The sequence below is a fragment of the Colletotrichum aenigma genome (assembly GCF_013390185.1).
Source record: "Colletotrichum aenigma strain Cg56 chromosome Unknown KSG_Cg56_contig08, whole genome shotgun sequence".
In the NCBI taxonomy this organism is placed as follows: Eukaryota; Fungi; Ascomycota; class Sordariomycetes; order Glomerellales; family Glomerellaceae; genus Colletotrichum; species Colletotrichum aenigma.
The window spans coordinates 2,138,633-2,164,437 of NW_023500914.1; the positions used below are offsets into that span (position 1 = coordinate 2,138,633).

The 25,805-nt window shown below is 54.4% G+C and overlaps 3 protein-coding genes across 3 annotated transcripts; 2 read left to right on the plus strand and 1 right to left on the minus strand.

Annotated features, from left to right (window-relative positions):
• Positions 1 to 548: 548 nt before the first annotated feature.
• Positions 549 to 4,107, minus strand: smc5 (Structural maintenance of chromosomes protein 5; the record flags this gene model as incomplete). Its single annotated transcript, XM_037327345.1, has 5 exons — positions 549 to 918; positions 969 to 1,704; positions 1,758 to 1,830; positions 1,880 to 2,770; positions 2,830 to 4,107. The coding sequence occupies 5 exons, from the start codon at positions 4,105 to 4,107 to the stop codon at positions 549 to 551; spliced, it is 3,348 nt and encodes a 1,115-aa protein (XP_037174785.1).
• A 1,474-nt stretch (positions 4,108 to 5,581) lies between these two features.
• HSL1 (putative serine/threonine-protein kinase HSL1) lies at positions 5,582 to 9,435 on the plus strand (the record flags this gene model as incomplete). The annotated part of the gene is made up of 5 exons (XM_037327346.1): positions 5,582 to 6,213; positions 6,266 to 6,985; positions 7,038 to 8,803; positions 8,857 to 9,165; positions 9,215 to 9,435. 5 exons carry the CDS (start codon positions 5,582 to 5,584, stop codon positions 9,433 to 9,435), a joined length of 3,648 nt encoding a protein of 1,215 aa, XP_037174501.1.
• A 2,181-nt stretch (positions 9,436 to 11,616) lies between these two features.
• On the plus strand, positions 11,617 to 13,630 carry acu-9 (Malate synthase, glyoxysomal; the record flags this gene model as incomplete). Its single annotated transcript, XM_037327347.1, has 6 exons — positions 11,617 to 11,977; positions 12,046 to 12,623; positions 12,678 to 12,835; positions 12,895 to 13,137; positions 13,199 to 13,429; positions 13,573 to 13,630. 6 exons carry the CDS (start codon positions 11,617 to 11,619, stop codon positions 13,628 to 13,630), a joined length of 1,629 nt encoding a protein of 542 aa, XP_037174638.1.
• Positions 13,631 to 25,805: the final 12,175 nt, after the last annotated feature.

Consider the following 25,805-nt stretch of genomic DNA (forward strand, 5'->3'; position numbering starts at 1 on the left):
CATCCATGTCCACGAAGCGACGTCTTGCGCAATGCCCTCGTGTCTAGCGCCTTCGCTAGTCTGTGGGCTCTTGAAACCCCCCGGCAAATGAGTTGTAGAACATAGGTATCGATCTCGACGGGAGAGCCAAGCATGCTTCGCCGATATGCTGCTTGGGTTATCCCTGTTGCCAAAAACGCTCCGAAGCGAATCGCCGTCCAGGTGGATGTGTAGACGCGACAAAGGCGGGAGTTTGACAAAGGCGGGAAAACTCTTAGATGTCTTCATGTAAGCCCTGAAGGCTTCTCCCTTTAGCATTGTTCCTCTACATGCAGCACTGTCGCTCTAAAAGATGGAATGATACACCAGCATGAGTGATGCAAAGATCACCACCAAGCCCCAGCATCATGAACGAGCTTGAACCCTCTGCTCTTCCTGTGCCGTCTAAAACCTACCGGACGCAACCCAGGGTATCGTGACCTCTTGACACTTGCCCTCACCAACGCCCAAAAACTCCGGCCAAATGACTATAATTCGATAGGTCCCCACAGAGCCGAGCTCCGCCGAGATTAGGCGCTGGCTGTCACCTGCTTGTGGATCTGCAAGCAGCGGCCAAAGTCCAGCTTTTTACCGTCCTCAGGCATATGCGTTCCGCTTACGATGCAGAGAACACGCATACGTGGGTCGTAGCGCAATCCTGTGAGAAGCTTGGGTGTGATGAGGAAGTATTGTGATGTGTGCTCGCGACACGCAATCTCGACCATGCGCTCGTGTACCATGCGCTCGTTGCGAGGGTCCATACCCTGGTTGATTTCATCCACAACACGGAACGGAGACTGCGCCATGGACTGGAGGGCCATGAGGTAGAAAATAGTAGACACGGCACGCTCTCCTCCGGATTGACGATGCTGGTTGAGCTGTTGGAGTGTCTCGTTTTCTCTGCTTGCTGTCAGCTGATCCGTTATATTTCAACGCGGGTTAAAACATACCTGAACTTGACCATGATATCCAAGGCCCACTGATCAAAGTCCTCATCTTTATGAACACGAACCTCGCCGGCGCAGTTGATTTGCTCAAAGTTGTAGCTGAACGCGTCGTTGATCTTGCTGATAAGTTCGTCAAGCTTTGGCTCCCACTTGTCGCGGATCCGCGATATCCTGAGGTTCAGCTCATCCAGCTTGTTCGTCGAGCTCTCCATTCTCTGGCGCAGCTTCTCAATTTCTCGAGCGCGCTTCTCAAATTCGCGCAGGGCGCCGGGGTTGGTGACATGTATGAGCTCGAGTTTGCCTTCTTCAGCGGCGATCTCGTTGTCGACGTCCTCGACAGTTTTTTCCTTGGCCAGCTCTTCAAGGAGCTCTCTCCTGCTTGGGTCGTCATGGAATAAGTCAGCCACTTTGCTTCTGGCTGCTTCAGCGCGGGCTCTGCATCGCGCAGATTCTTCCGCGATGGCACCGATATGTCGCTTCTCATCTTCAAGCTGCTGCATCAGGTCGGTGTTCCTAGCCTTGAGACCCGTGACATCAGACTTGGCCTCGATCTCACGAATCTGAGCCTCAAGCACTTCCTCCTGGGCATCCCGAATCGCGGCGATTGCCGCATGATGGCGGAGGACAGCTTTGAGCTTTTTCACTGTAGCATTGTCTCTGTCGACATCCAGCTTGGAACTGGCTGATCTCGCCTCTTCGACCTCTGCCCTCTTCTGTTCCAGTGACTTCTTTTCAGACTCTGCAAAGATGCGTCAGTGGTGGAAACTACTTAGTACCATGTAGGCTCCTTACCAAGTTTGATGGGAATAGCTTGGTAGGCATTGTGTGCTTTCTGCAGTTCGTTCTTTCGATCTCTGAGTAATTTCTGGCGCCTTGTTAACTTTTGCTCCGTAGATCTCCTTCATCAGACTTACGAGATCTTCCTGTGTCTCCTTCTTCCTCCCGTTTATCGCGGTAAGCTGTTCCTTGAGTTCCGTGTTCTGCGTCTTCAACTCCCCGAACTCCGCCTCGACTTCCCTCAGGCGGCGCAGGATGTCATTCTTCTCTGCCTCATCAATAGGTTGATCCGTCCAGAACACGCCTTTGGAGATGCCTCGGGTCATTGTGGAGACCGCCTGGGGGCCAAGATCCCTGCGCCGAGACACTCTGTATAGATGCCGGCCAGCTGACCAACTGTTGATAACAGCATCTTGAACCAGACGCTCGTACTGAGCATCGCTGATTTCTCCCGCTGCAATGCCAGATACGTCCAACTTCTTTTCATTACAAAGCATCGCAAGAACTGGCTCCGGACCCGACAGCATCTCGATTGCGAAACCATCGAAACCGAAAGATCTGACTTGTTCCCGTGACATCCTAGGTTTAAAATCATCCAGGGGCTTCAAGATGGAGCGTGTGTTGACGGAGAGACTGAGTTGCTTGTAGAAGACATCACTCAGCTTCTTGTGGTCCTCTCTGGTTTGCGCGGTGAAACAAAGGAAGTCGTCCATGTGCAGCAGTGCCTGGACCTGGTCCGAATACCGCTCATCTTTGACGGAGCAGCACAAAGCAGGTGGTCCAAAGACTTCTTTTTCAAACTGATCGCCGTTCTCTTGCAGCCAGGCCCAGCCCTTGGCAACATCGGGGAACTTCTTCTGCAGAAAGTTGAGAAGCTGCCCCTGCTGGGAATCGAGATTCTCGAGATCTTGTTTGAGCTTGGTTCTGATGTGGCTCTTTGCTTGGCCCTGTTCTTTGATATCTCTCAGTTTTCCGTCGATTTGACGCGTCTCGGCCTCCATTTCGCGAAGCTGATGCTCTTTTTCCCGCTACGTTCAAGTTAGCTTCAGCCTCCAGGATCATGATTCAGGACCAGGATTGAACGTACAATTTGGGTGTTGTGTTCTTGAGGGTTGAACTCCGCGGGCTTGTTCTTCTGCTGGTTTTCCAGTACACCAATCCTGTTGCGAATCTTGCCCAGTTCCTGCCTCTTGGCATCATACCCACGCTTGTTGGTCTCCAGATTGGCGGTAATTGATCTTATTTGCTCATCGGCGTCCTCGACCCGATTGAGCAATGTGTCTGCCTCAGCTTCTGCACGCCGTACCAGACCCTTGCGGGAATGAACGGCTGCGGAGACCTTCTCGAGGTAAACCTGCTTCTGATTCACAGCTTGCAGAGACGGAGCTGCCTCGTCTTCCAACCTTCTCAAATTCCTCTTCGCCTCCTTTTCCTCGGCTTTCTTCGTTTGGTAAAGTGACCTTGCCTCGAGGTAGTCGGCAACATGCCGGGCGTCTTTCAGGTCGGCAATGCGCTGTTGGGCCTCCTGCTGCTCGCGGAGCTTGTCAACATCGTTTTGCATATCATGCTGTCTGTCCTCGAGACTTTTGAGGTGCTCAGCGTAATTTGCCGAGCCGCGCTGGATTTCCTTGTGTTCTTTGTGCAGCCCCTGCAGTTGTTTCTGCCAGTCGAGCATTTCCTCTGGCGCCGCCGCGCGCAGAGTCTCGTGTAGCAAGTCAACGGGGGTGGCAGATGCGAATTCGACAACGCGATCCTGAGGAAGAAACTGGCAGAGGTTGTCGACCTGGATCTTAAGGTCCCTCATAAGATGCTGGATGGTCTTATGTGTGGCTTCTTTGCCATTCAGCCACCACTTCTGGCTGTTCCTCTCGCGATCGATCTGAACTTTGATAACAGGGTTTCGTCTATCCTCCGGTCGACCTTGTAGCTCGATCTCTATGGTGGCCGACGGCTTTCCGTGCTTGACAAACTCCTTGACGTTGCCAGCTCTGCCAAGATGTTTTGGACTGAATCCCAGACCCAAGCAGATGGCGCAGACGAGCGAGCTCTTTCCCGTTCCGTTCGGTCCAATGACCATGTTGAGATTCGGGCCAGGGAAAAACTCCGCCATCTCGTACGTCACGAAGTTCTTGACTGTAACGCGGCGAATAGCGCCAGCCTGAAATCCATCCAAGTCATGCTGGACCTTGACACCGTTGACGCCGTTCGTTCTGGATCTTCTCTGCACATCTCCATCGTCATCGTCGGAATCGTCAGCACGCCGGCTGAGGCGGGGGCGTTTGGGTGCATCGGAGGCATCGGACGCAGAGTCGCTCTCGTCTTCCGGTTCGCGACGGCGGCGACGACTCGCCGGGAAGGACGACATCACGACGGGGTCGATTGTAACTTCGAGGTCACAGCCAGTTTTTCGCGTGGTTCAGATCGGAGTGGTGACAGATGTGGAAGGCGTGGTCGATTTGGGCGTAATTTTGGCAGGTGGCGCGCAATGAGGCAGTTGGTGAAGTTGAGTGCGACGCGAGACCTAATTTAGACGCGTCTCTGTCCACCCCGCGTGCCCCTTGCAAGCCTCAAGGGTGCGCCAAGTTTGATGGAGGGTATCCCGGCGGATTATGTAAGTGAGATCGGATCAGTGCGGCGTGCAGATGCTGAGTTGAGATGCAGCTGTGCGTCAACCGAAGTGGGGGCTGCTACGGAGCTCTGGTGGGGCCAATGCCGCACGGATTTTGGTCGGATGTGCCTTGGGGAAGGCAGTTTGGCCCAACTGCAACTGCGACTTCATCCCTCGCGAGTCGACCGTTGATCTGTCATCCGATGTGTTTGACTTTGCCCTGTCCCTCGATCTCTACCAAGAGCGCCCTTGTGATGTCTCTGCCTCGTAGTCTTGCTGACCAAGTGGCTCATCATGTCTTTCTCGGACTTTATTTTAAGGTAACTCAGCCCTTGACAGGCGAAGAAAGAGCTGCCCACCGTCTCAATGAGAAAGGAAGGCTGAGTCGACGATGGCTGCCAGGAATTCACTAATCAACACAGTCTGCCCCTCTTTCTACTTCCTTCTTTCTCCATCTATCGTAGAAAAGATATCTTCAGGGACCGCGCTATCCGCGCTCGGGCAGGCAAGATAAGGTCAGAAGCAGCCGCAGTGACGTCGAGGTCGTCCTCCACCTCATGCCTGGGGAATTTTGGACCAAGGTCACGCATCACCCGACTGGCTCCCTCTTTCCACCAGGTGAGAAGTCAGCCCGGATCAGGCTGTCGGCTGCATTCTAGAGCTTGGACCTCATTCCAGACGGTCTTGCCTGTCGAGTCGTGAAACCCGGTGAGACCTCTGCCGTTAGCTGTACTTGTGCTTTCAACGGGGTCGCTAGTGGGAAGGGGGCAACGTTCGTCCATCAACCTCCCTTCGAACCTTCTATTTCCGCCGGCCGATTGCTTCAACTTCCTCGCTTGCCCCGGCACCAAGGCGGTCCACCTGCATTCCAATCTACACAATACTGGACTCGCCTCAGCTTGTCTCTGCGCGTCCCAGTCGTCACTCGTCCCCGAGACTTCGCGCTGCCTCTCCTTTTTCCATCTTCACTACCAAAATCCCAACTCATCCACACCCTCACTGTATCGTCTGGCTTTTTTTGGCAACCAGTCTATCAAATCCATCCATTCGTTCAGGTCTCTGGTCTTCCTCTCCTTCCTCTCCCTCACTCGTTTTACTTGACCGAGACTTTTTTTATCTTCCAATCTCTCTACCCTCCCTTGTTCAACACCTTACAACCAGAAGGGGGAAAAAAAAGACCAATTGGGGCCGCGAACCGACCATGTTCTGATCGCAAAACAAATTCGCCATCATGTCGGAGACTGGCCGCGGAAGGGCTTCCAATGCCCGGCCGCCTCTCGCAGATGCTACCCAGCGCGTCAACAACACTTCATCCAAAGTCCCCGTCGTCAAATCATCAAAGTCACGCGATAAATCTTCGAGCAGAGCCCATCACAACATCACATCCGAAGAGCTCCCCATAACCCATGCGCGAGCAGCAGCTTCCGCCGCCAGCTCTCGTAACCCTGTGGCAAGAGCGAGAGCGTCGCAAGACACCGACCCAACGAAGCGACACTCGCAGGTATCGCAGGCCTCTACCGCTGCTTCTAGCAAACGAAGCAGCGGCTACTCTTACAAGACACACATCGGACCATGGCTACTCGGCAAGACCCTTGGAAAGGGTTCTTCGGCTCGTGTTAGGCTTTGCAAGCACCGCATTTCTGGCGAATTGGCCGCCGTCAAGATTGTTCCCAAGAAAACCGCCTACCTGATTCAGGCCGGTAGCCTCGCAGAGCTACACGACTATGACGACAGTCTGCCTGAGAGAATCAATGGCGAGATGCGCGTGCCCTTGTCCATCGAGCGCGAAGTGGCCATCTTGAAGCTGGTCGACCACCCCAACGTTATGAAGGTGTATGATATCTGGGAGAATCGCTCAGAAATGTTTGTCTTCCATGTTCTTGTCGCTCAATGTGTAAGACTAATGATATTTTAGTTATCTGGTACTCGAGTATGTCGAACAGGGTGACTTATTCGACTACATCAATACCCATGGTCGCTTCTCGGAGGAAGGCGCCATGTTCGTTTTTCGGCAGATGATGAGCGCACTGCAATACTGTCATTCCTTCAACATTTGTCATCGTGACCTCAAGCCCGAGAACATCCTCTTGACGGCCGACAACAAGGTTAAGATTGCCGACTTTGGCATGGCTGCCCTGCATCAATCCGCGGATCATCGCCTGGTTACTGCCTGTGGAAGTCCTCACTATGCTGCCCCGGAACTTCTGAAGCACAAGCATTATCGAGGAGACAAGGCCGACATTTGGTCCTTGGGGATCATTCTATATGCCTTGCTGGCTGCATGTCTTCCATTCGACGACCCGGACATCGGAGCTCTGTTACAGAAAACCAAGAGGGGAACATACGAGATTCCAGAGTTCTTGAGTCCGGAGGCCAAGGATCTCATTCGGCGTATGCTCATCGCCAATCCTGACACAAGAATCTCCATCAAGGACATGTGGCAGCATCCTCTGATCCGTAAATATGACTACCTCGACAACCTCAGCACCAACGGACAATCAACGGACCTCCGGAAGAGCTTCCACTACACCCCGTTGAAGCCCCACGAAGTTGACCCCCACCTGGTCAGACAACTTCGGTCCATGTGGCACATGCTCACAGAACACCAGATCAAGTTGAAGCTTATGGATTCCGCGTATGCCATCCCATCACTCATCTCGTCTGAACATTGAACTGACTTCCTTTAGGAAAAACGACCAAAAGCTTTTCTATTGGCTCCTGTATGATTATCGGAAGAAGCAACTGGAGAACTTTCTTCCAGAACTCACTCAATCTCCGAGCGATTACCATCATCTTCATGAGCCTGTCTGGAAGAAGAGGGTGTCGACGGTCGAGTTCAATCAGCCTCGTGCAGACGGCACTGGCAGAAGTGTTTCTCGTTTCACCGTCATCTCTCATGTCGCAGAGACAGATGACGGAACGGTTCAAAGCTACGATCCCTACAACTCTAGCAAACCGATGCGTGGCCACTCTCAGGCCAGTCATGCCAAGATTGTAGTACACCGCACTCGTCGTGGATCCATGAAACGAGAGAACACCCACACAAGCCAGCTGTCGCGCATTAAAACTGGCTCAACGGTTCGTCATTCTCGCGTCAACTCTCAGCGTACGGTTGCCTCCCGCTTCCAATCTCCTCGCAACTCCATGAATTCCCTGCACAGCAGCAGACAGGGAACGCCTTACGCACGGCCAGCTTCTCGCCACAAGCGCGGTATCGACTTTTCTCACATAAGAAGAAAGTCCAACGAGCACGGCGAAAAGCGGCGTCGGGGAACTCCCCTCACGATTCCCACCGAGGGCGAGGTGAGGGCCAAGTCTCCAACTAGTCCTACGAGTCCCGTCAGTCCCGTCAGTCCCGTAAGCCCCCCGAAGCAGGTTTCGGTCATGGACAGGCCCAGACCAAAGCTCAAGATTATTAAACCTCGGGATCCTGTTCACGTGGTCAACGAAGAAGTGCGAAACTTCAGTCACAGCATTGCCAAAGACTGCGACGAAATCTTCGGGAACTCGATGATCGCCGACGAACCTAGCGAGTTGGGTACGGACGATGGTTCAGATGGAAAGCGAGACTCCAGACTTTCGTTCACCATTCCGACTCCAACCTCCGCGCAAGCGAATACTCCCTTCCATCCGTGGGATACGCGCCCTCTGCCCCCTCTGCCTCCCAAGAAGCAAGCTCCGTCTATACCTGTGACGGCGAAGACCGAAAAGGTTAATGATAAGACGAGAGATGGACATCAGACTGGCCGAGTCGGAAAGTTTGTCGATCAAGTCAACCGCCTGGGCTTTCCCTCTTTGATGGCCAAGCAGGACCGGCGTACTGTTTCTGCACCTCCACCCAGTCAAAACGGCATGACATCTGCCCGTCTTCCAGCAATCAATGAGAATGGCCGAGAGTCGGAGTCTTCATACTATCCAGGGGACAATGACAGAAACCGCATCGTCTCTGCCCCGCCTAAGACCCCAAGTGGCCGGGCCAACGCAGATGGGTTGGAGTATCTTGTCGGACGAGGCGACACGATACGGGTGGTCAACTCTCCTAGTGCGACGAGCCCCGTTCCCAAGCCGCTCAACGTGCGGAAGAAGACGGCCGACCGCCCAGCTCAAGGTGACCCAGTTGACGAGCGATATGTATACATGCACGGAGCTTCCGGCACAGACGAGCCGCCAACGCCATCGACGGGAACTTACAGCAGCGGGCCCGGCAAGCAGAAGAAGTCATTGTGGTTCAAGCGATCCTCGAAGGACAGCACCTCCCAAGAGGGCAGTATCCATACTGTTGCGACCCAAGAGACACAGGCGTACAGCATGACAAGCCAGTCCACCGACCCTGCTCGATCAGAGATCCAGCCTCATGTTGTACCCCCACCGGTGCCGGCAAAGAAGAAAGGTTTTGGTCTTCTGTTTTGGAAGAGCAACAAGGGTAAATCAGAGAACACGATGGCTATTGCAGGTAATGTTTTTGCTCCAGTTGACTTTGTTTTACTGACACAGCTGTTTTTGTAGGCCCGGAATATGACGATTCTCACTCTCCTGAGCCCACCCGAAGTATTGGACAAAAGCCGAGCCGAAATTCCGCTAGAAGCTGGAATGGCTCTGAGAGCGGGGTGCGCAACATTGAGGTGCAGCAGAATTGGCTGGCTCGGCTTTTTGGTGTGAAGCCCGCCACGAGCTACGTGTGCCTGGCCATATCGCGGAAGCGAGCTCGCCAAGAAATTGCGATTCTCCTTAAAGACTGGCGACGTTATGGTATGAGAGATATCCAAGTCGACAAGGAGAGAAACATTGTGTTCGCCCGCGTAGGGGCTAAGAATTGTAAGTCCAACAGTCGACCCGAGACGCTATCATGGCTGACAAGGAGTAGACTTAAGCATCAAGGAGGTTGCATTTGCCGCGGAGATTATGACAGTGATTGAGCATGGAAAGAAAGGACACCTATGCATTGTACGATTTACGCAAGAGCGTGGAGCGGCCAGCAGTTTCCACCGAGTGGTGGACACGGTCCGAACGGTTTTCGGATCGCGATCGCTGCTTGTTGCCGACAAACGCAAGGAGAAGATGATGATCAAGACGCTCAATTCCTGAGAGTGGACGACATTGCATTTTGGCGTCAGAGAAACGGAAGCGCCATTCTTTCATGGCCGGTTTGGGCGGGTTGCTTGATTATCGGGCAGCGATGATGCCCGGAGTTTCTACTTTTCTTTCATTTTCACGTTGGGACATACGTCCAGATCCAGGAATGGCCAGGACTTCATATGGGCGGCAAGGGCTTGATTCACCAGAGCATGAGGATTGCGGCTCGACAGAGATTTCAGGTTGGTTTGGCAGGAGGAAGGTAATGGTGTTGGATGACTTGCCCAGTGGTATATAGCTGTGGCTTGTATACACAGAAGTTTGGAGGATTGGGTGATTGGAGACCGCCTTGCCAAGGGCGGTAATGGTTACTCAGCTTCCTTGTACGGTTGGCAGACCACAGTCCATAGATTCGAGCTGCACATTAAAAGTTGATTGTTACGATAGAAGCCTTGGACTCAAAGCACAGTGATATGTTCAGGAGTCGAGTCAGCAGGATGAAGCTACAAAACGCACTTACAATCGATGTCGGAAAGGCCCGGAAACAGTCGGCTTTGGTGGGGAAGCTGATTGGGCCTAGGAGAAGCTGGGGTAACGAGAGCAAACCTCGGCATCTCGGTGAATCGGATCGACATAGCTCTGTGGCAGAGCTCGGATGTTCTTGACTCTGCGTCACGAGCATACAGATGGTGGGGAAGTTGGAATGGACTCGTGGTTCAGTGGTGGTGTGGAATATGGTAATTATCATAGCATCGCGGTTGATGCTGAGTTGACGGCCAAGGTAGGAATTCCACAGCTGCACCCCAGCAGAAGAGCTTCAATTGCGGGCCTTGGCCGTGGCTCCAATTTGGGCGCCGGCGGCGACATGTGCCTGTTCTTATCGCGGCGGATCCGACTTCGGCCCTGACCTGGAGCAAAAAAGTCTCCAGGACCCTGGATTTACATGAAGACGCAAGCCTCGACCGGAAAATATTTTTCAGAGTTGCTCGATAGGATCGAGTAACAGAATTGAAGCAGCCAAAGATGCTCGAGTCAGGACGTCAGTGCACACTCACGATGCATGCTCCCAAATCAAAGACGGAATTATTAATGAAGGGTTTCTTTCACAGAAGGTCTTATCGGTGTTTGACCCCACCCCTCCGTCTGCCCGTCCAGTGGAGGTGTCAGAAGAAGGATGAGGTCACTGTTGCTCGGCCAGTGGTCAATCCCTGCCCAGTTCTGATTTTGGTTTTGCCATTTCGCTGCAGCGGAATGCACCGACGCTTTGGAGAAGAAGGCAGAGCACCTCCGCAGGAGGAAGGATGGGATGAGGTACATTCCAGCGGGCGAGGCGGGCAAGCACATGCAAAGTCACAGACTGGCATCTTGTCTGCAGTTCGGCTCTGCGGTTTCACACCTTTCCCTTTTCCCCACACTTTCACAAGCGTCACTCGAGGCGCGTCTTTGATGAACCCTCCGTGCTTCATGGATGGCTGTCCAACACCACAAGGCGCATGGACGTCTCCTCCTCTTCTCCCCGCGGTCCGGCTCTGAAGCTCTCCATCCACCCGAACCAGCCCGATCACTGCCGACCAAGGTTGGATGCTGGCTGCTCGTCCCTAGGCACTCTACCGTCGAGCAGGGCGGACGCTATTGGACGGGTACCTTGAATGGAAGGTCATGATACATCCCCCGCCGGCGTCCATGGGGTCCGTTTGCGTGTACCTCAAGTGGAGCCGGTGAGGTTCCTGGGGTCTTTGCGTCTTGCCTCTTCTGCTCCTCGCATGCATCATTCCCCAGGCCGGGGGGCATGTCATGGATGGGAGATGGGCGCCGGCCAACCCCTCGCTCGAGGCGACTGTGCCGAGCTTGCGACAGCGGCACTCGTTCCTCGAACCAGACCCGTCCAAAAGCTCTCGACTACCACAATTACATACCATTTTCCCGTCATCTGTAGCCGGCAAACTTCCGTTCTGTCGCCTACTTCTTCCAGAACGTCAACCCTTTTCTTCCTGTCCCAAACCTTTTGTGATCAATTGCTCTTCAACTTCGACCTCTAAAGATACCCCTCCATACAAACGCTTACCACAACTGTCGTCCTGTCTCACAACTTAGCTGCGCATTCTTCTAACACGTGAAACCCGTACCTACGAGCCAGCCATCCGACCACAACCGACGACGACACAGTAAACACCATCACCAAACATCGCAAACATGGCGACTACCGAAACGATTCTCCAGGGCGTCAATGTGTTGGGTTCCATTCAGGAATCCCAGCGCAAGATTTTGACCCCCGATGCCCTCGCTTTCCTCGCCCTGCTGCACCGCTCCTTCAATGCCACTCGCAAGCAGCTGCTTGAGCGCCGCAAGCTCCGTCAGGCCGAGCTTGACCGCGGCGCCCTGCCCGACTTCCTCCCCGAGACCAGGCACATCAGAGAGAACTCCACATGGAAGGGCGCCCCTCCGGCTCCCGGTCTGGTCGACCGTAGAGTCGAGATCACCGGCCCGACCGACCGCAAGATGGTCGTCAACGCCCTGAACTCAGATGTCTGGACTTACATGGCCGATTTTGAGGGTGAGTCTCCAAACGTCGTGATCCGGTGTGACTGTCCCCTTCAAGAGCTGACGGATTTCCTTGCGTAGACTCCAGCGCGCCCACATGGGAGAACATGGTCAACGGCCAGGTCAACCTCTACGACGCCAACCGCCGCCAGGTCGACTTCAAGCAGGGCTCCAAGGAATACAAGCTGCGCACCGACCGCACCCTTCCCACGCTCATCGTCCGCCCCCGCGGCTGGCACCTCGAAGAGAAGCACGTCACTGTCGACGGCGAGCCCATCTCCGGCTCCCTCTTCGACTTTGGCCTCTACTTCTACCACAATGCCCACCAGACCCAAAAGATTGGCATCGGCCCATACTTCTACCTCCCCAAGATGGAGTCTCACCTCGAGGCCCGTCTGTGGAACGACGCCTTTAACCTCGCCCAGGACTACGTCGGCGTCCCCCGCGGCACCATTCGCGGTACCGTCCTGATCGAGACCATTCTCGCTGCTTTTGAGATGGACGAGATTATCTACGAGCTAAGAGATCACTCCTCCGGCCTCAACTGCGGTCGCTGGGATTACATCTTCAGCACCATCAAGAAGTTCAGAAACAACTCCAACTTTGTTCTGCCCGACCGCAGCGCCGTCACTATGACCGTTCCATTCATGGACGCATACGTCAGTGGATTGTCCCTTTACGATTGATACGCAGGATACTTACTTTGCAAACAGGTCAAGCTCCTCATCCAGACGTGCCACAAGAGAGGCGTCCACGCCATGGGTGGCATGGCGGCTCAGATCCCCATCAAGGATGACAAGGCCGCCAACGACAAGGCCATGGAGGGTGTGCGCGCCGACAAGCTGCGCGAAGCGCGTGCCGGCCACGATGGGTTCGTTCTTACTACTGCCTCAACTCGCCGTCGAGTCAGCCACTAACACGGAGTTGCAGAACTTGGGTTGCTCACCCTGCCCTGGCCGCCATTGCTTCTGAGATCTTCAACAAGCACATGCCCACGCCGAACCAGCTCTTCATCCGCCGTGAGGATGTTAAGATTGGCCAGAACGACCTGCTCAACATGAACGTCCCCGGCAGCATCACTGAGGAGGGCATCAAAAAGAACCTCAACATCGGCCTCGGTTACATGGAGGCTTGGATCCGTGGGGTCGGCTGCGTTCCCATCAACTACCTCATGTAAGTGAATACCCGCTCAACTACAGATCATGAGAGGAACCGAGGAACTCACAAGACGCAGGGAGGACGCCGCCACCGCCGAGGTTTCCCGCTCCCAGCTCTGGCAGTGGGTGAAGCACGGCGTCTCGACCGACAAGGGCAAGAAGGTCGATAAGGCCTACGCCCTCAAGCTCCTCGAGGAGTCTGCCGACGAGCTCGCCAGGAAGGCGCCCAAGGGCAACAAGTACCACCTCGCGGCGCAGTATTTTGCCGGACAGGTCACAGGCGAGGATTACGCCGACTTTCTCACCACGTACGTTTTACCCCCCCTTTGCTACACCCACCGTTTCTCGATCATCGCCCCAAAGTTCTGAGTTTTCTTCCCTGTCGGCGATGACTCTTCATTGTGGCTTCCGGTGATTACATCTACTATCGCATGTACTAACGACATGGCAGGTTGCTCTACGACGAGATCACGGCTGTGGGCAGCGCGCGCCCCGCTTCCAAGTTGTAATTGCCTCGACACCCATCGCTTGATCGATGTCTGATTTGAAACGGGGGAGGCGAGAATGTACGCGTGATGGATTTTGAAATGATCTGATAGCTGAGAACCACCCGACTCCGGAAAGGCAATTGGATAGTCGGGGCAAAGGATGTCTCTCGGTTGAACGGAAAGGTCTCGGGGTGAAAGCTTCGTTGGAGAATACTGGGAAAAGCTATTGAAATGGGAATTTGGGGAGAAGCTACTTTTGGTTGTATTGGTTCACGATTGTAAGAATGAATGAGATTGCCAGAAACCGTTTCTTTTCTTTGGCAACATGCCGTTCCTATCTGGTGGACGTAAGCCACCGCCCTCCATCGCCTACGCGGGCCAAGGTTTCCCGTCTCGAAGTTGCTCATCACCGGAATGGTCGGGGCACACCATAATTTTGGGTCGCGGTTGGATATGGCACTTCACCGGTTGTCTTGCTTCTCAAAGAGTTTCCGGGCTCAAAGGCCTGTGAGGCGTAGATGTGGCCATCGTGGCGGAGGACGATGAGCCCGAGGGACTGGTGGGCGTTGCGGCACGGTGGTTCAAAAAAAAAACCCGGCGGAACAAGAAACGAACACACGATGAAAGACACACCCCCGAGCCGATATGTTTGCTTGGCCGGTGATGAAACCCCTATCTATACACATGTGCGTTTGTGTGCGTCCTCAGACATACTGTCGGCGTCGACGCTCGTCTCGGCGTTGACTCCGGCCGGAGGGGTAGAGTGGTGACGTCTTGGACTCTTTCGGGGGCCGCTTGAGATGGGAACCCCCTCTCAAAAGATGAGGTTCAGAAAAATCGTGGTTCGATGGCTATGCAGGAGGACGGTCTCACGATACGTCGCCCACCCACAGAGAAGCGCGGGCCGCCGCCCGCATGTGCGACATACATAAGGGGTGGTGGTGGTGGTGGTGGTGGTGGTGGCTGTCGTTCACGCACGCGTGATGGGTTTGGTAAGAGACGAAGTGAAAGCGACAGCTATTGGTCGGGAATCACATCGTCATGGTTTCTGCTTAATTGACCTGTCACAATTCTTGCGTTCCAGAGACTCTGCAAAGTTCAGGTTCCAAGGCCAGAGAGAGTAAGACCCTCGAGCGCGGAGGAGGGTGTCGAGGGTTCATGTCGTCGGGAAAAGGTTGGAGGCCCCGTGACCAGGACGGAGCGGGCCGTCGGCAGTGAACGATGGAAGGTGGGATTGGATCGGTTTGGCCTCCGGTAGACAAATAGATGCACGACACCGAAGCCATCACCGAAGGCTGAGTTGGAGAGGGGGAGGGGAGTGGACTCGCCACCGCCGGAACGACTGGAGCGTTTTCTTTTTCCCAACGCCCACGATTGCCTCATGTACGTTACTATCGCCATTGGTTCAAAGACGGAGATGATCTTTGCAATCCCCATCGGACTGGGCAGGTGATAGGTGGGGGGGGGGGGGGGGCATGGGTTGCCATATCTTGGATCGTTGTTTTGACCACTTTGGGATTGGCAAGTGTCCCCTCCGTACGGGGTCAAACTGTTGATCGGGTGACTTTGGTTCTTTCTTTCTCGGTGTTCAGTTTCTCCTACATTCACTGGCTTTGCCGCAAGTCATAGCAATGTGATGCGTCATATTGAGCGAAAGTGAGGGCAAAGGGAGTGTTTCCAGATGTCTGTGTCAAGATTCAAAATATGTTAAACATGGTTCAACTATAACTCGTCACTCTACGACGGCAACAAACGTTTCTTTTCGATTGCCTCGCTTATTAGTCTGATCAGATATGATAGAAGTGATAAGCCCCCCCCCCCCCAAAAGAGGGCGCGAGACGGTTTGACGAGCCGCGACGGCGTTGGACGGCCGGGCGGAGGTTGTGTCATGATCCACGGATTGGGAATAAACCCCTCCGACTATGGTTGCACAAAGCAAGCGTTTAGCCTTTGCGGTGTTTAGATCTCGGTGTCTTTGATCTTGACGGCACAACTTGGCAAGGACAAGAAGGAAAAGTACGCCGAGAAAAAAGAAATAAGGAAAGAAGCTACTGCGTTTTGCTTTGGTCTCACCCGAGTGATGTTGTTTCTGGGCCGCGACTCTCATCTTCCGTGTCGCTGGAAAAGCCTCATAGCTCAAAAGAAAGGTCAAGAGAGACCGGCACGATGTTTGTTTCCTCTTGCCTCCTCGGTGCTCTTCGGTGATTGATAGGCAGATATGCCAGAGCCACCCCTCAATGAGCCTCAACAGAACAAATGCTTCGAGGCGGCCATGTTTCTCCTCCAAAAAGGCAAGTTGCCATATCTGTCTGGATGGTCCAGGTGTCGCCTCAGCGTCGCCCTCGCCGAGACAATTTTGAAGGCCCAATCTCGATTTCCCGCCAGCTGGCGAATGAGCCATGTAGTCTTGGACCTGTAGGCTATGATGGCCCGGGTAAAAGAGCGGACAAATGCGGAAAATCAGGTGGGGAATATCTCGTCCTCTACGTGTGTTTCTCTCACCTGGCTGTTGCGCCTATTGAAGGACAAAACAAAGCAAGAGAGAGCGATCAAGTTCTCTCAACAACGGAGGCAATGTAAACGGCATCATATTCCAATAGGCGTGAAGAATTCGGAGGGTTCCAAAGCCCGGAACAAGTGTGTCGTGTGGAGGGCTGAAATTGACTGATGAGCACTGAACCGCGGCTGCAAGTAGGATCGCGTCGACCCCATCTGGAAAACAAGTTTCACCGGATTTGATACGGGCATGACCGGGACGGTCGACAGGAGGGAGATGAGCCTTCTGGACACCAGGAAAATATGGTGAGCCCGAGTATGAAAGACGTGAGACTAGCGGTCTTTCTCTGCCCCAAGAATGTCATGTTAGTGTGATTGTGTTTCCCAAAAGCAATTGGGGCGTCTCAGACCTCATTTTAGCGCATTGTGCTGCACTCCCCCCCCCCCCCCCCCCCCCGAAAATGACCGCAGGTGTGTGTATCAACACTGAGGCAGTGAAGGTCGCGGTGCAGCTGTGATGCAGGGGTATCATAGCTACTTTTGCTAGCCGACTGTCGTGTTCAGAAGAACGGGATCCAGAGCTTAGTGAAAAGAAGGGATGCATCTAATGCAATTCTTCGATACTTGTTGGAGTATGTTGAGGAAGTCTCTAGCCAACCCAGTTGGACTCGTTGGAATAGCAGCAATATTTGCAATAAGCTTTCAAGACCTCAATCCGCTCGCTCTAACGTGACGAACCATCGACCTTGTCATTGCTCGTTACTGGTATTGAATAGTCAAGACCACCTGATAGGTGATCATTCGGCGAGATCGTGGTCCGTTTTTGTTGTCGGTCATATTGCGTGAAAGGACGCGGTGGACTCTTTACTCCTATGCGCCCCCGATAAACTGTCCAGACTATCGTTGCTATTGATGTTGAGCGGAGCATGACGAGCCGCGAGGCTGCGAGAACGATTCGTATACTCAACATGCTCCGTGCTTGAAGCGAGATACAAATGCGCCCTGGTGTTCATTTACAGGACGATTATGCCCGGCCTTGGTGAATCGAGGTTCTGTCTCGCATACGCAGGGCTGACACAAAACAAGAGCATCGTCTCAGGAGACCACGGCTCGCAGGATCCATTGACAGCGCCACTTCTTTCATTCAGCGCGAGTGCCAATGACCACCTCACATTGCTGCGAATGCGTCGGTCCGGAGCCAGAGAGAAGCATCGTTGATTTCTTTTGAGCGTGCCAAAAGCATCTCGTGTATTTGCTCATGACATACATTGGCTGTGACATCCAAAATGGGAGGTGAAGGAAGATGTCATGGAGAACACATCTTCTTGGCTAATGATGCCTCTTTCCACTTACGAGAAGACTGATTCAGGGCGAACGCGCCTGAGGGTGTCGAACTCAAAACGGCCATGTCTTTTGTAGAACGTCGTAGTGACCATGAACAATGGATGGCGGCCCAGGACGAGAAATCGCCGACTTGGTTCTCGCTCGGGATAGCTAGCTGATGCCTGCAAGCGTATGCATACTTACAATCTCGCCGAACGTCGTGGTTTCAAGGCCATTCAGCCAGACAATCGGGAAATCCTGCAACCTGAGCCCAAGGTCTAAGACATTCTGGTTAGTGCAACAGAACCACGAGAAATTTACATTGGAGTGACCCGAACGAGCACACTTACCGAGCCTACGGAGCCTCGAAACCTTCGATTTTCGTATTGGCGGTTCGCACAAAAGACGTCGGTGTAGCGTCAGCGGGAGTGTCATGTGCTGTTCATTCGTACAGCTCGCCAGATACGCAGCCAAACAAAACCGGGGTTTTGTCGTAGAGAAAACGTAGCACAGTAGTTATGACCGACAAAGCAAGCAATTGCTAACAGTCGAATGACTATGGGAGGTAAGCCACTTGCTCTCTGACTAGGCAGCCCCTCTGAGCACATGTAGCTGGGGTCTAGTGTGCGTTACAGAGCAGTATTTCTGACCAAAGTCGTCGTCGGTGTCGAAATCGCACTCTCTGTGCCCTAGGGCCGCCAGTGTACTAGTAGGCTTTTCCAGTCATTGCACAATATCGCCGGAACGATGATCTGGGATCGATCGACACAGAGGTAACAAAGATGATGTCGACCAAGGCACCGAGGACGTTGGAAGTCCGTTCCAAGTATCGTGTTGTACGAGCTCCAGGCTCCTAGACAGGGCCAGAGGCTTGGTTTATTGAGAAAAACTGATGTCGTATGTGGACAAGTGCGGGCGCGGGTGAGACGGTACAGGAAAGGATGGTGTGATATGAGCGTAACAAGGATGATGTCTTTGAAAGTGCCACTTCGCTGTCCAGCTAAACCTTGGAGATCAACTAGATGGAAGGCGGTTGGGACAAGCTTCGTGGGAGAGATGGCAAGAGAGGATGGTTCAAAGGGAAATTAGAATAAAGGGAGGGCTGTCGAATGGTGGTGACGAGAGAGAGGCATATTGGGAGGTGGTTCGCGTGGGAGATGATGCTAGCAGGAGAGATGGTGAAGAGTGAACTCCAGATCGACAAGGCTGAAAGGAGACAGGCAACTTTGGTGGTGGCGTAGCTCTTTCTGGACAGGTTAGGCTTGAGGCGTGAACACGCTGTGCTGCTTCAGGGCAGGTGTGGGCTGCAGAGGTTGGCGGCTGGCAAAGGGAAGGAACACATCTTGACGGCTGCCGCGATGATGGCTCAGAGACCGTTGGAGGGTGGCGCTGGCGGTGACGGAGGAGTCGACGTGGGACGGGAGCTTGGAGGGGTTGAAGGTGTTTGAGCGGTAAGAAGAGGCTCTCTAACAGTACCTAGGTACCTTGCGTAATAGGTAGCACGGGTAGGTAAGGTGAGGTGGCAGGAGAGGAACAGATCGACGATGACGGGAAGCAGCAAATCCGACGATGTGATGTGACCAAGAGAGAGAGAGGGTGGAGAGGCTATGATTCGGAGATGGGGAAGGATGGCTAAGGTGCAGTGCTTTGGGATAGTTTGATTGCGATTGTCGAAACCTGAAGAGCGAACAGGAGGCCTGTGTGTCGTGGTCCGTCTCTGAAGCGTGCCACCAAGACCCTCACTCAAACCTAACCAGACAGCCGGGACGGGCGTCGCTAGGGGGCTGAGGCAGTCGTCCCCCGGGAACTTACCTGCCTTACCTAAGGCGCTTCAGGTAAGGTAAGGTATCTTGGACCAAGGTAAGTCCCATTACTTGGCTTTGCTTGGACTTGGACTCGGGCTGGGATGGCAGGCGGCCGCTGCGAGCCATGAAGCACGAATCAACAAGCAAACACGCACAGGCCGTCAGGGGGCGCTCACTGGGAGCCTCGAGAGAGGAAGGGACCAGCTTCCTGGGTTGAGTGGCTTTGGCGCTTACATTGTGCCGCTGTGCTGTGTGTGGAGTTCAGATGTCTTGCCTCTTTGGGAAGTGGAGAGGGATACAGAGTACATCAGACTAATACTATGTACATCGTCAGGTAGGTAAGCTAGTTGAGGTACCCGTAGGTGAGGTAGCACAAGGCGAAAGTAAGAAACAAAGTACAGGAGTCCAGACGCGACTGGCCTGCCTTGCTGGAGGGAGTCCTGAAATCCTGAAGCGCGGGGGGTGGTGCCGGGCTGGACCCTGAGACTCCAGTGTCATAGGTGCAGTCATGGCAGCTTACGGGGTGCCTGTCATTGCGGGTGGCTCGTTCCTTCCCAAAGGTAGGTATTCGTCGTACCGGACCTCACCTTAGGTAGGTACGAATAGTATCCAATGCGTAAGGTAAGGTAGGTCGAGACGGGAGTGAGGGAGGCAGGTACGACTGCCATGGGGCGACTGCCATCTGCCATGGGGCTGCTGCCACCTCCACCTTCCACCTCCACCCGTGGGCCTACCTCCCTCCATCTCCACCCAACTTACACCACCCGCCGATGAACACGTTCTTTTTCTTCTCCCTGCCCGTGCCTCATTGTCGGGGCCAGAACGCCTCCTGTGTTGAGTCGCCTCCGTCTTGATCGCAGATTGCCATTCATGGCTTGCCAGCCGTTGCAGCCCCGACCGAGCTCTCGGATTCAAACCATTCGCTTGGATACAGTACCCCAAGCCAAGCCAAACCAACAGACCCCAAAGCTTCTTCACCTCGATCCTCGAAACTGGGTCCCACGACGTATCGTCACCTCAATCAAGACCCTTTCTTTCTCTTACTCATCACCCTTTCAACCCACCCGATCCTCTCGCATCATGTGCCAAGATCCGAGAACATGACCGCCCCTCTCTCTCTGTCGACCAGAACCCCGTACCGGAACTGGCCAAGCGCCGCAGTAATAGCTGAAAGCTGTCACCGCCGGACCGGACCAACATCACAGCTCGCCAACCCACCGTCCTGATCAGTCGTACTCGCCGACAACTCGCAGCAAATATTGCATTTGCCCCTTCCTAGCACCACGAGAGCCCGCCCCTCGACAGACAGACAAACCAGTCGCCCGTCACCCCCAACTTGCGGAGACTCCCAACCTATCACACGCCGCCCGCCCATCTAATTTTCATCTCGGTCCCGATGCCACCCTGCCCGCGTTGCACTGGTCTGACTTGGTCTGGCCCGGCCTGCCCTTGGCCCGTCTACGGTCTTGCTAGCTCTGAAAGCCTTCCCGCTCGACCCCTGACAAGGCCTGCCCTCTAACCACCATGGTTTGTTGCCCGCCCAAGGTGGCGCTGATCCTCCGCCTGCGAAGCCGATACGCCTCCCATGCGCCGCATCTTATTGTGCGTCTGCCGCCTGCCTGCCACCACGCCGGGTACCAATGCCTGCAACAGCAACTGACGATAGCCTCAACTTCCACCATTTCGTTCATTCATTCTCCCTGCCTTCGCTGGCGGGATGGGGATCCATCCTGCCGATGGCCCTTCCTCACCCTTGTTCTTGTCACCATCCGCCGTCACTCGTTATCCGTGTCAGGTGTCTATCCGACGCGATGGATGCCCGGATGAGGTCCCTAACATGCACATACAAACACCAAACAGGAACCATCCGGGGGGCTCGCCCGACAGGTCGGAAACGCTCCCTCAGCAATCGACACTATCCCCTGTCCGTGACAGGGCTCGGAACCACACTACGTCCGTATCGCTGGCTGCCTACAGCTCAATGGCACCCTCCGACAGGGCCTTCCCTACCCCCTACCTTGCCTTACATGCTGCGTGTGGCGGATATCGACACCCCCGACGACGCGCCTCTGCCACGCCTCGCCCGCCCGCCTCTGCTCAACCAAGACTCCTCAAACATAGGCTTCTGTGAATACACTACTACGAGTGCTGACCTTGGGACCATGGCTTCAGAAAGACGTTTCGAAATGTCCAGATCGTCGCTATCACCAGAGGATGCTTCTCACACAATCTTTCAGCGGTCTTTAGATCTCTGTCACCTCTCGCAACGCCTGCGGTCTCAGCTCTTTCTTCCCTCTCGATTCCCCGTGACAGAACACGAGTTCCGCAATCTCCCACGCCATTCTCTTGAGGGTACGTCGACTCAAGGTCGCAACGGAGGATAAACCACCCGTCTGAACAAAACAGCATGCAATTCTGTTTGCGTCCCAATCTCACTAGGTCCGCGTGTCATCCTTTCTCACACGTATCCTCTCAAAAGGACGATACACGCATCTGGTCGACCTGGCCCGGCATTGGCACCATATATGATGTTTTGTTTCACAAGCACCATCTATGCCCTCGCAAAGCCCCATCTTGTCTCGAGGCACCGACGGCCCAGGATACGGATCGGACAATGAGGCTTGATTATGTCGTCTGTTCTGAGAAGGACGGCTCATTCTTTGGCCCATTTCCAACCGTATGTGTACCCCCAGCTTCCATCGTTGGATTCCGCAGGCGTGTTACATGCTGGGAAGAGCCACGGAGACATTCTAGCCTCACTAATCAAGCATGATCAGCATGGGACCTGCTGCTGTGGCTGTCTGACGAGAAACAAACCCCTGCCGCTTATGGCAAAATGGCGGGAAAGTTTTCACTGCCGTTTTGCAACCTCGATCTGCACTACGTAGCCATATGTAATGGTGGGCAGTGGTGGCTTTTTTCCTGGCTCTTGCCATGGGTGCGACGATCCCAGCACCAGCTTTTCACTTCAAGGAGCACGTCCTGTCCTTCTCACGCATACATGACGGCCTGTGAAAAGCCACGATCTTGCCCCCACGTTTCAATCTCCAACGGTGTGCATGGCCAAACACATGCATCCGTGGTCAAACCCATCTTCTCGCAGAATTTCTACCACCATCAACAAAAGGTCCAACTTTAAGTAAAATAAAAAGGGTGTAACGGCGAAGCAGCGCAGCCGTGCCGGGAACTTGACTGACACTACATACGCGTCGTTGTTTGCCCGACGTGAGCCCAAAATGGGTTACACAAGACGTGACGCCAATCCGCAATCGCGGAAAAAGACCTACTCCAGGTAACCAATTTACATGGGTAGGTCAGTCAATTTCGCAAAGCACTAAAATTGGAAACAATATAGACATATCGAGTTCATTATCGGCTGGTGATGCAGTAGCCATACTCTCCAAGCTTGAGAAGCTCGACACCATTCAATCTTGAGGTCATGTCTCCTTTACGCGACCTTAAAGGAGGGTGCCCAGAACACGCTCCCTAATGCTCGTCAAAAATTCCCAGAAGGAGGTAAGCCCATCGTCCAGTTCAGGCTTTAGGACGAGTCCGGACTAGACTATTCTGGCGGTAGTCGGGGAGGGGAGCTGGAACAAACCTGGGGAGACAGGAGTTGAGGGAGGCATGAAGAGGCACGCGGTGTCGGGGCAGCCAAGAGCGGAACGACACCACGCACATGGAACCCCGGCGTCCCTCCCGTCTGGGAGAGGAGTGCGACGTGGGAGTGGGCCCGTGGATGGGTGCATGGGACTCGCACAAGGCACAAGCAGCGCCGGCACAATTTTGATGACAACGACGCGAACCCACTCCGCCGCAAAGCACTTACAACGTCGCTTAGGTCTAATACCGATGGTCGAACAGGCTCATGCAGCATGATGGTACGCAGGAGACATAAAGTGCACAAGGACAAGACCAACTTCAACCGTTGCGGTGAGGGATGGGACAACCAACCCATGTGAGGCACGCTTACGGGTGTTTACAATGTCAAAAGGCCCCTCGTCGACATGAGGAACAGCCCCTGCATGATCAATAGGAAGCTGCAGGCTTATGGTGAGGACATTGCATTTGCTGTCACTTGTCGAGTCACCACAGTTCCCGTCGCAATGTGGACTAGCAATGGGTGCAGGGCCGAGGCATACATCGAGTGCACCGCTTACCCAACTTCTTCCCTTTTTCCTCGCAGGGAAAAAGAAGCCACGTCAAACGTGGTCTTCTGCTGCTCAATGCCGACTTTCTCGCTGGCTCGGAACGGAAGCATCCTTGTGGCGTCCCAGCTCGGTTCGCTCGTGGGAACGGAATCTAGCCATGTCATGATCAACAGAACAAACCCGATCAAACGTGCAGATGGTCTCCCCTCCCCGCCGGCTCCGTGGCACCGTGGCACCTCGACAATGCTAAGCCGTATGCATTCCCACGCAGCTGGACCATGCAGTAGTGGCGCTCTTAGCTGGCGGCTAGCGCATGCACCTGGCGGAATGGCCAGTAGAGCGAGACACGGCTGGGCCAAGTCCAAGGAGAATCCCTGGTCCCAGCGAATGGAGCAAGTCCCTGCCTCGAAATGCTGCAATGAATTGGTTCAGCTGAGGGCGTGGCGGTCTGCAGAGGAATCGGCGGTCACGTTTGGCGTACCTTGGCTCAGGAAACCGATGGCCAGGACTAGACGGAATTGCAGGGAAAAGCAAGAAGACGGCCTGCCGGCCAAGCGACGACACCCACGTTGGACGTTGGGGCGGCATTCTACATGGCCGAGGCAGGCAAGGAGACAACACACACACACACACACACACACTTTGAAAGACCAGTGGACATCGAATGATATCGGGACTAACGCAACTGGAAAAAGAGCAAAGAAAGTAAGCCGGGTCGAAGGCGGCAGTGAACCGACCTCTCTGGGGAGTTCCAGGTGTTGAAGTTGAAAACGGACGTGCTTTGAGGCATCCCAGACTCTGCTTTGCATATGCAATTTCTCTAGTCCGGATGGCAAAGACTTCGTCTGAAGTATTGAAGCAGCCGTCACGTCAAGCTTATGAAGGTATTGGACCGGGCCGCCGCATAGTCGCGCGGCTTGGGCTTGACGATGGGATGGATGCATGACGGAGGGCGTTGTGCAAAAGCTCGAGCAGCCGCAGCGGGCTGCCATGTATGTACATGCGCCTGTGACAGCCTGTCAAGCCAGCCCACGAGCCATCTCATCATTCATCAGATCAGATGGCACTGGGGCGCAAAATTGTCCGAGCTTCAATTGGGGAGCGCGCAACGACGGGTCAACCAAACCAGCAACGATAGCGTTTCTCGCTTTACCTCGTCTGTGAACAAGCTGAACCCTGGCGGGCGTCTTTGGGGTACTTGACACAGAGCCAGGGGCCCGTGGAGACAGCAAAGAGATACCCGGCTCGACCCCTGCGGGCTGAAGCGCGAGCTGAGCGCCGCCGCTGGGGGAGAGAACCAACCCAACCCATATCTCAGATTTCCCGATGCACCCCAACGTCGACAACTGAAGTGTCAGTCCGCTTCTCTCTGCTCGTTCCGCGATGACAGACATTGGCATGACCTGTGCCGACATGGGATCTCGGCCATCGGCCACGGACGCCAAACGGGTGATTAAGATGTGCCGCCGGGTCAAGCGGGACATCATCCAACGGTATCATGTGCCCCGATCTGCCGAGGAAACAAGCATCAATCAATCCTCTCAAGCCAACAAGAAAGGAAGGCCTCGTCTGATAATAAATGGGTACGACACTGCGAAGGGAACCGCTGGCGCGTGCCCGTTCCCATCACTCTCTTTCACCCACGGGCAAACCTACTTGACCGGATTCCGCCCCTGGTATCCGTCACTACCTTCTGCGTGGGACACAAAACAGCCACTGCACTTTGGCGCGCTGAAACTCCAGGAACGCTAGATATGACGAAAATCCAAAAGCGCATCAGGTCTCGCTTCTTGAATGCAACCTCCCAAACGATGATCCTTTTTGGCCCTTGATCGCACGGGCGGTCTTCAGCACTGGTCTTCATACCGCGTCCCAGCGCCGTCATTCCCCGGTATCCGCTCGAGCTCATGGCTATGCACGAGCCCAGGTGTCATCTAAGATGTGGCGAGACGCTCCCATGCCAAGCAGGACCTGGCTTCTGTCAGCTATTGCTTTCCCCATCACGACGAGTGGACGGCCACACGCCGATTTTCGTGCCCAAAAACACCAAGGAGTCTGTGACGGTATCTGCTCTTGGTAGAGCCTCCCCCCGTTGGCCTATCATCTGTACCCAGATGGTTGAGGCAGGCTGCACACTGTACGGCAGCATTAGACACCGCAACCACGTTGGCCATCCAGTTAGCACCCGCCAGCATCACATCGCTTCAGGAGGTGGGATGTGATGAGATGAGATGGGATAACGGGAGAGCAACACCGCAGCAGACCAGACTGCGTGTTGGACCCAGATGGTGACCTCGGGTCTGTGGTAAAGGGTTGAGCAGCTGCAGGGCCTAACCCAGAACATGGAGGCAGCGTCAATGTCGCTTGTCCCGGGGATACCCCCGGGTGCGTGTAGTCGATCCTAGAGACACACACCCAAAC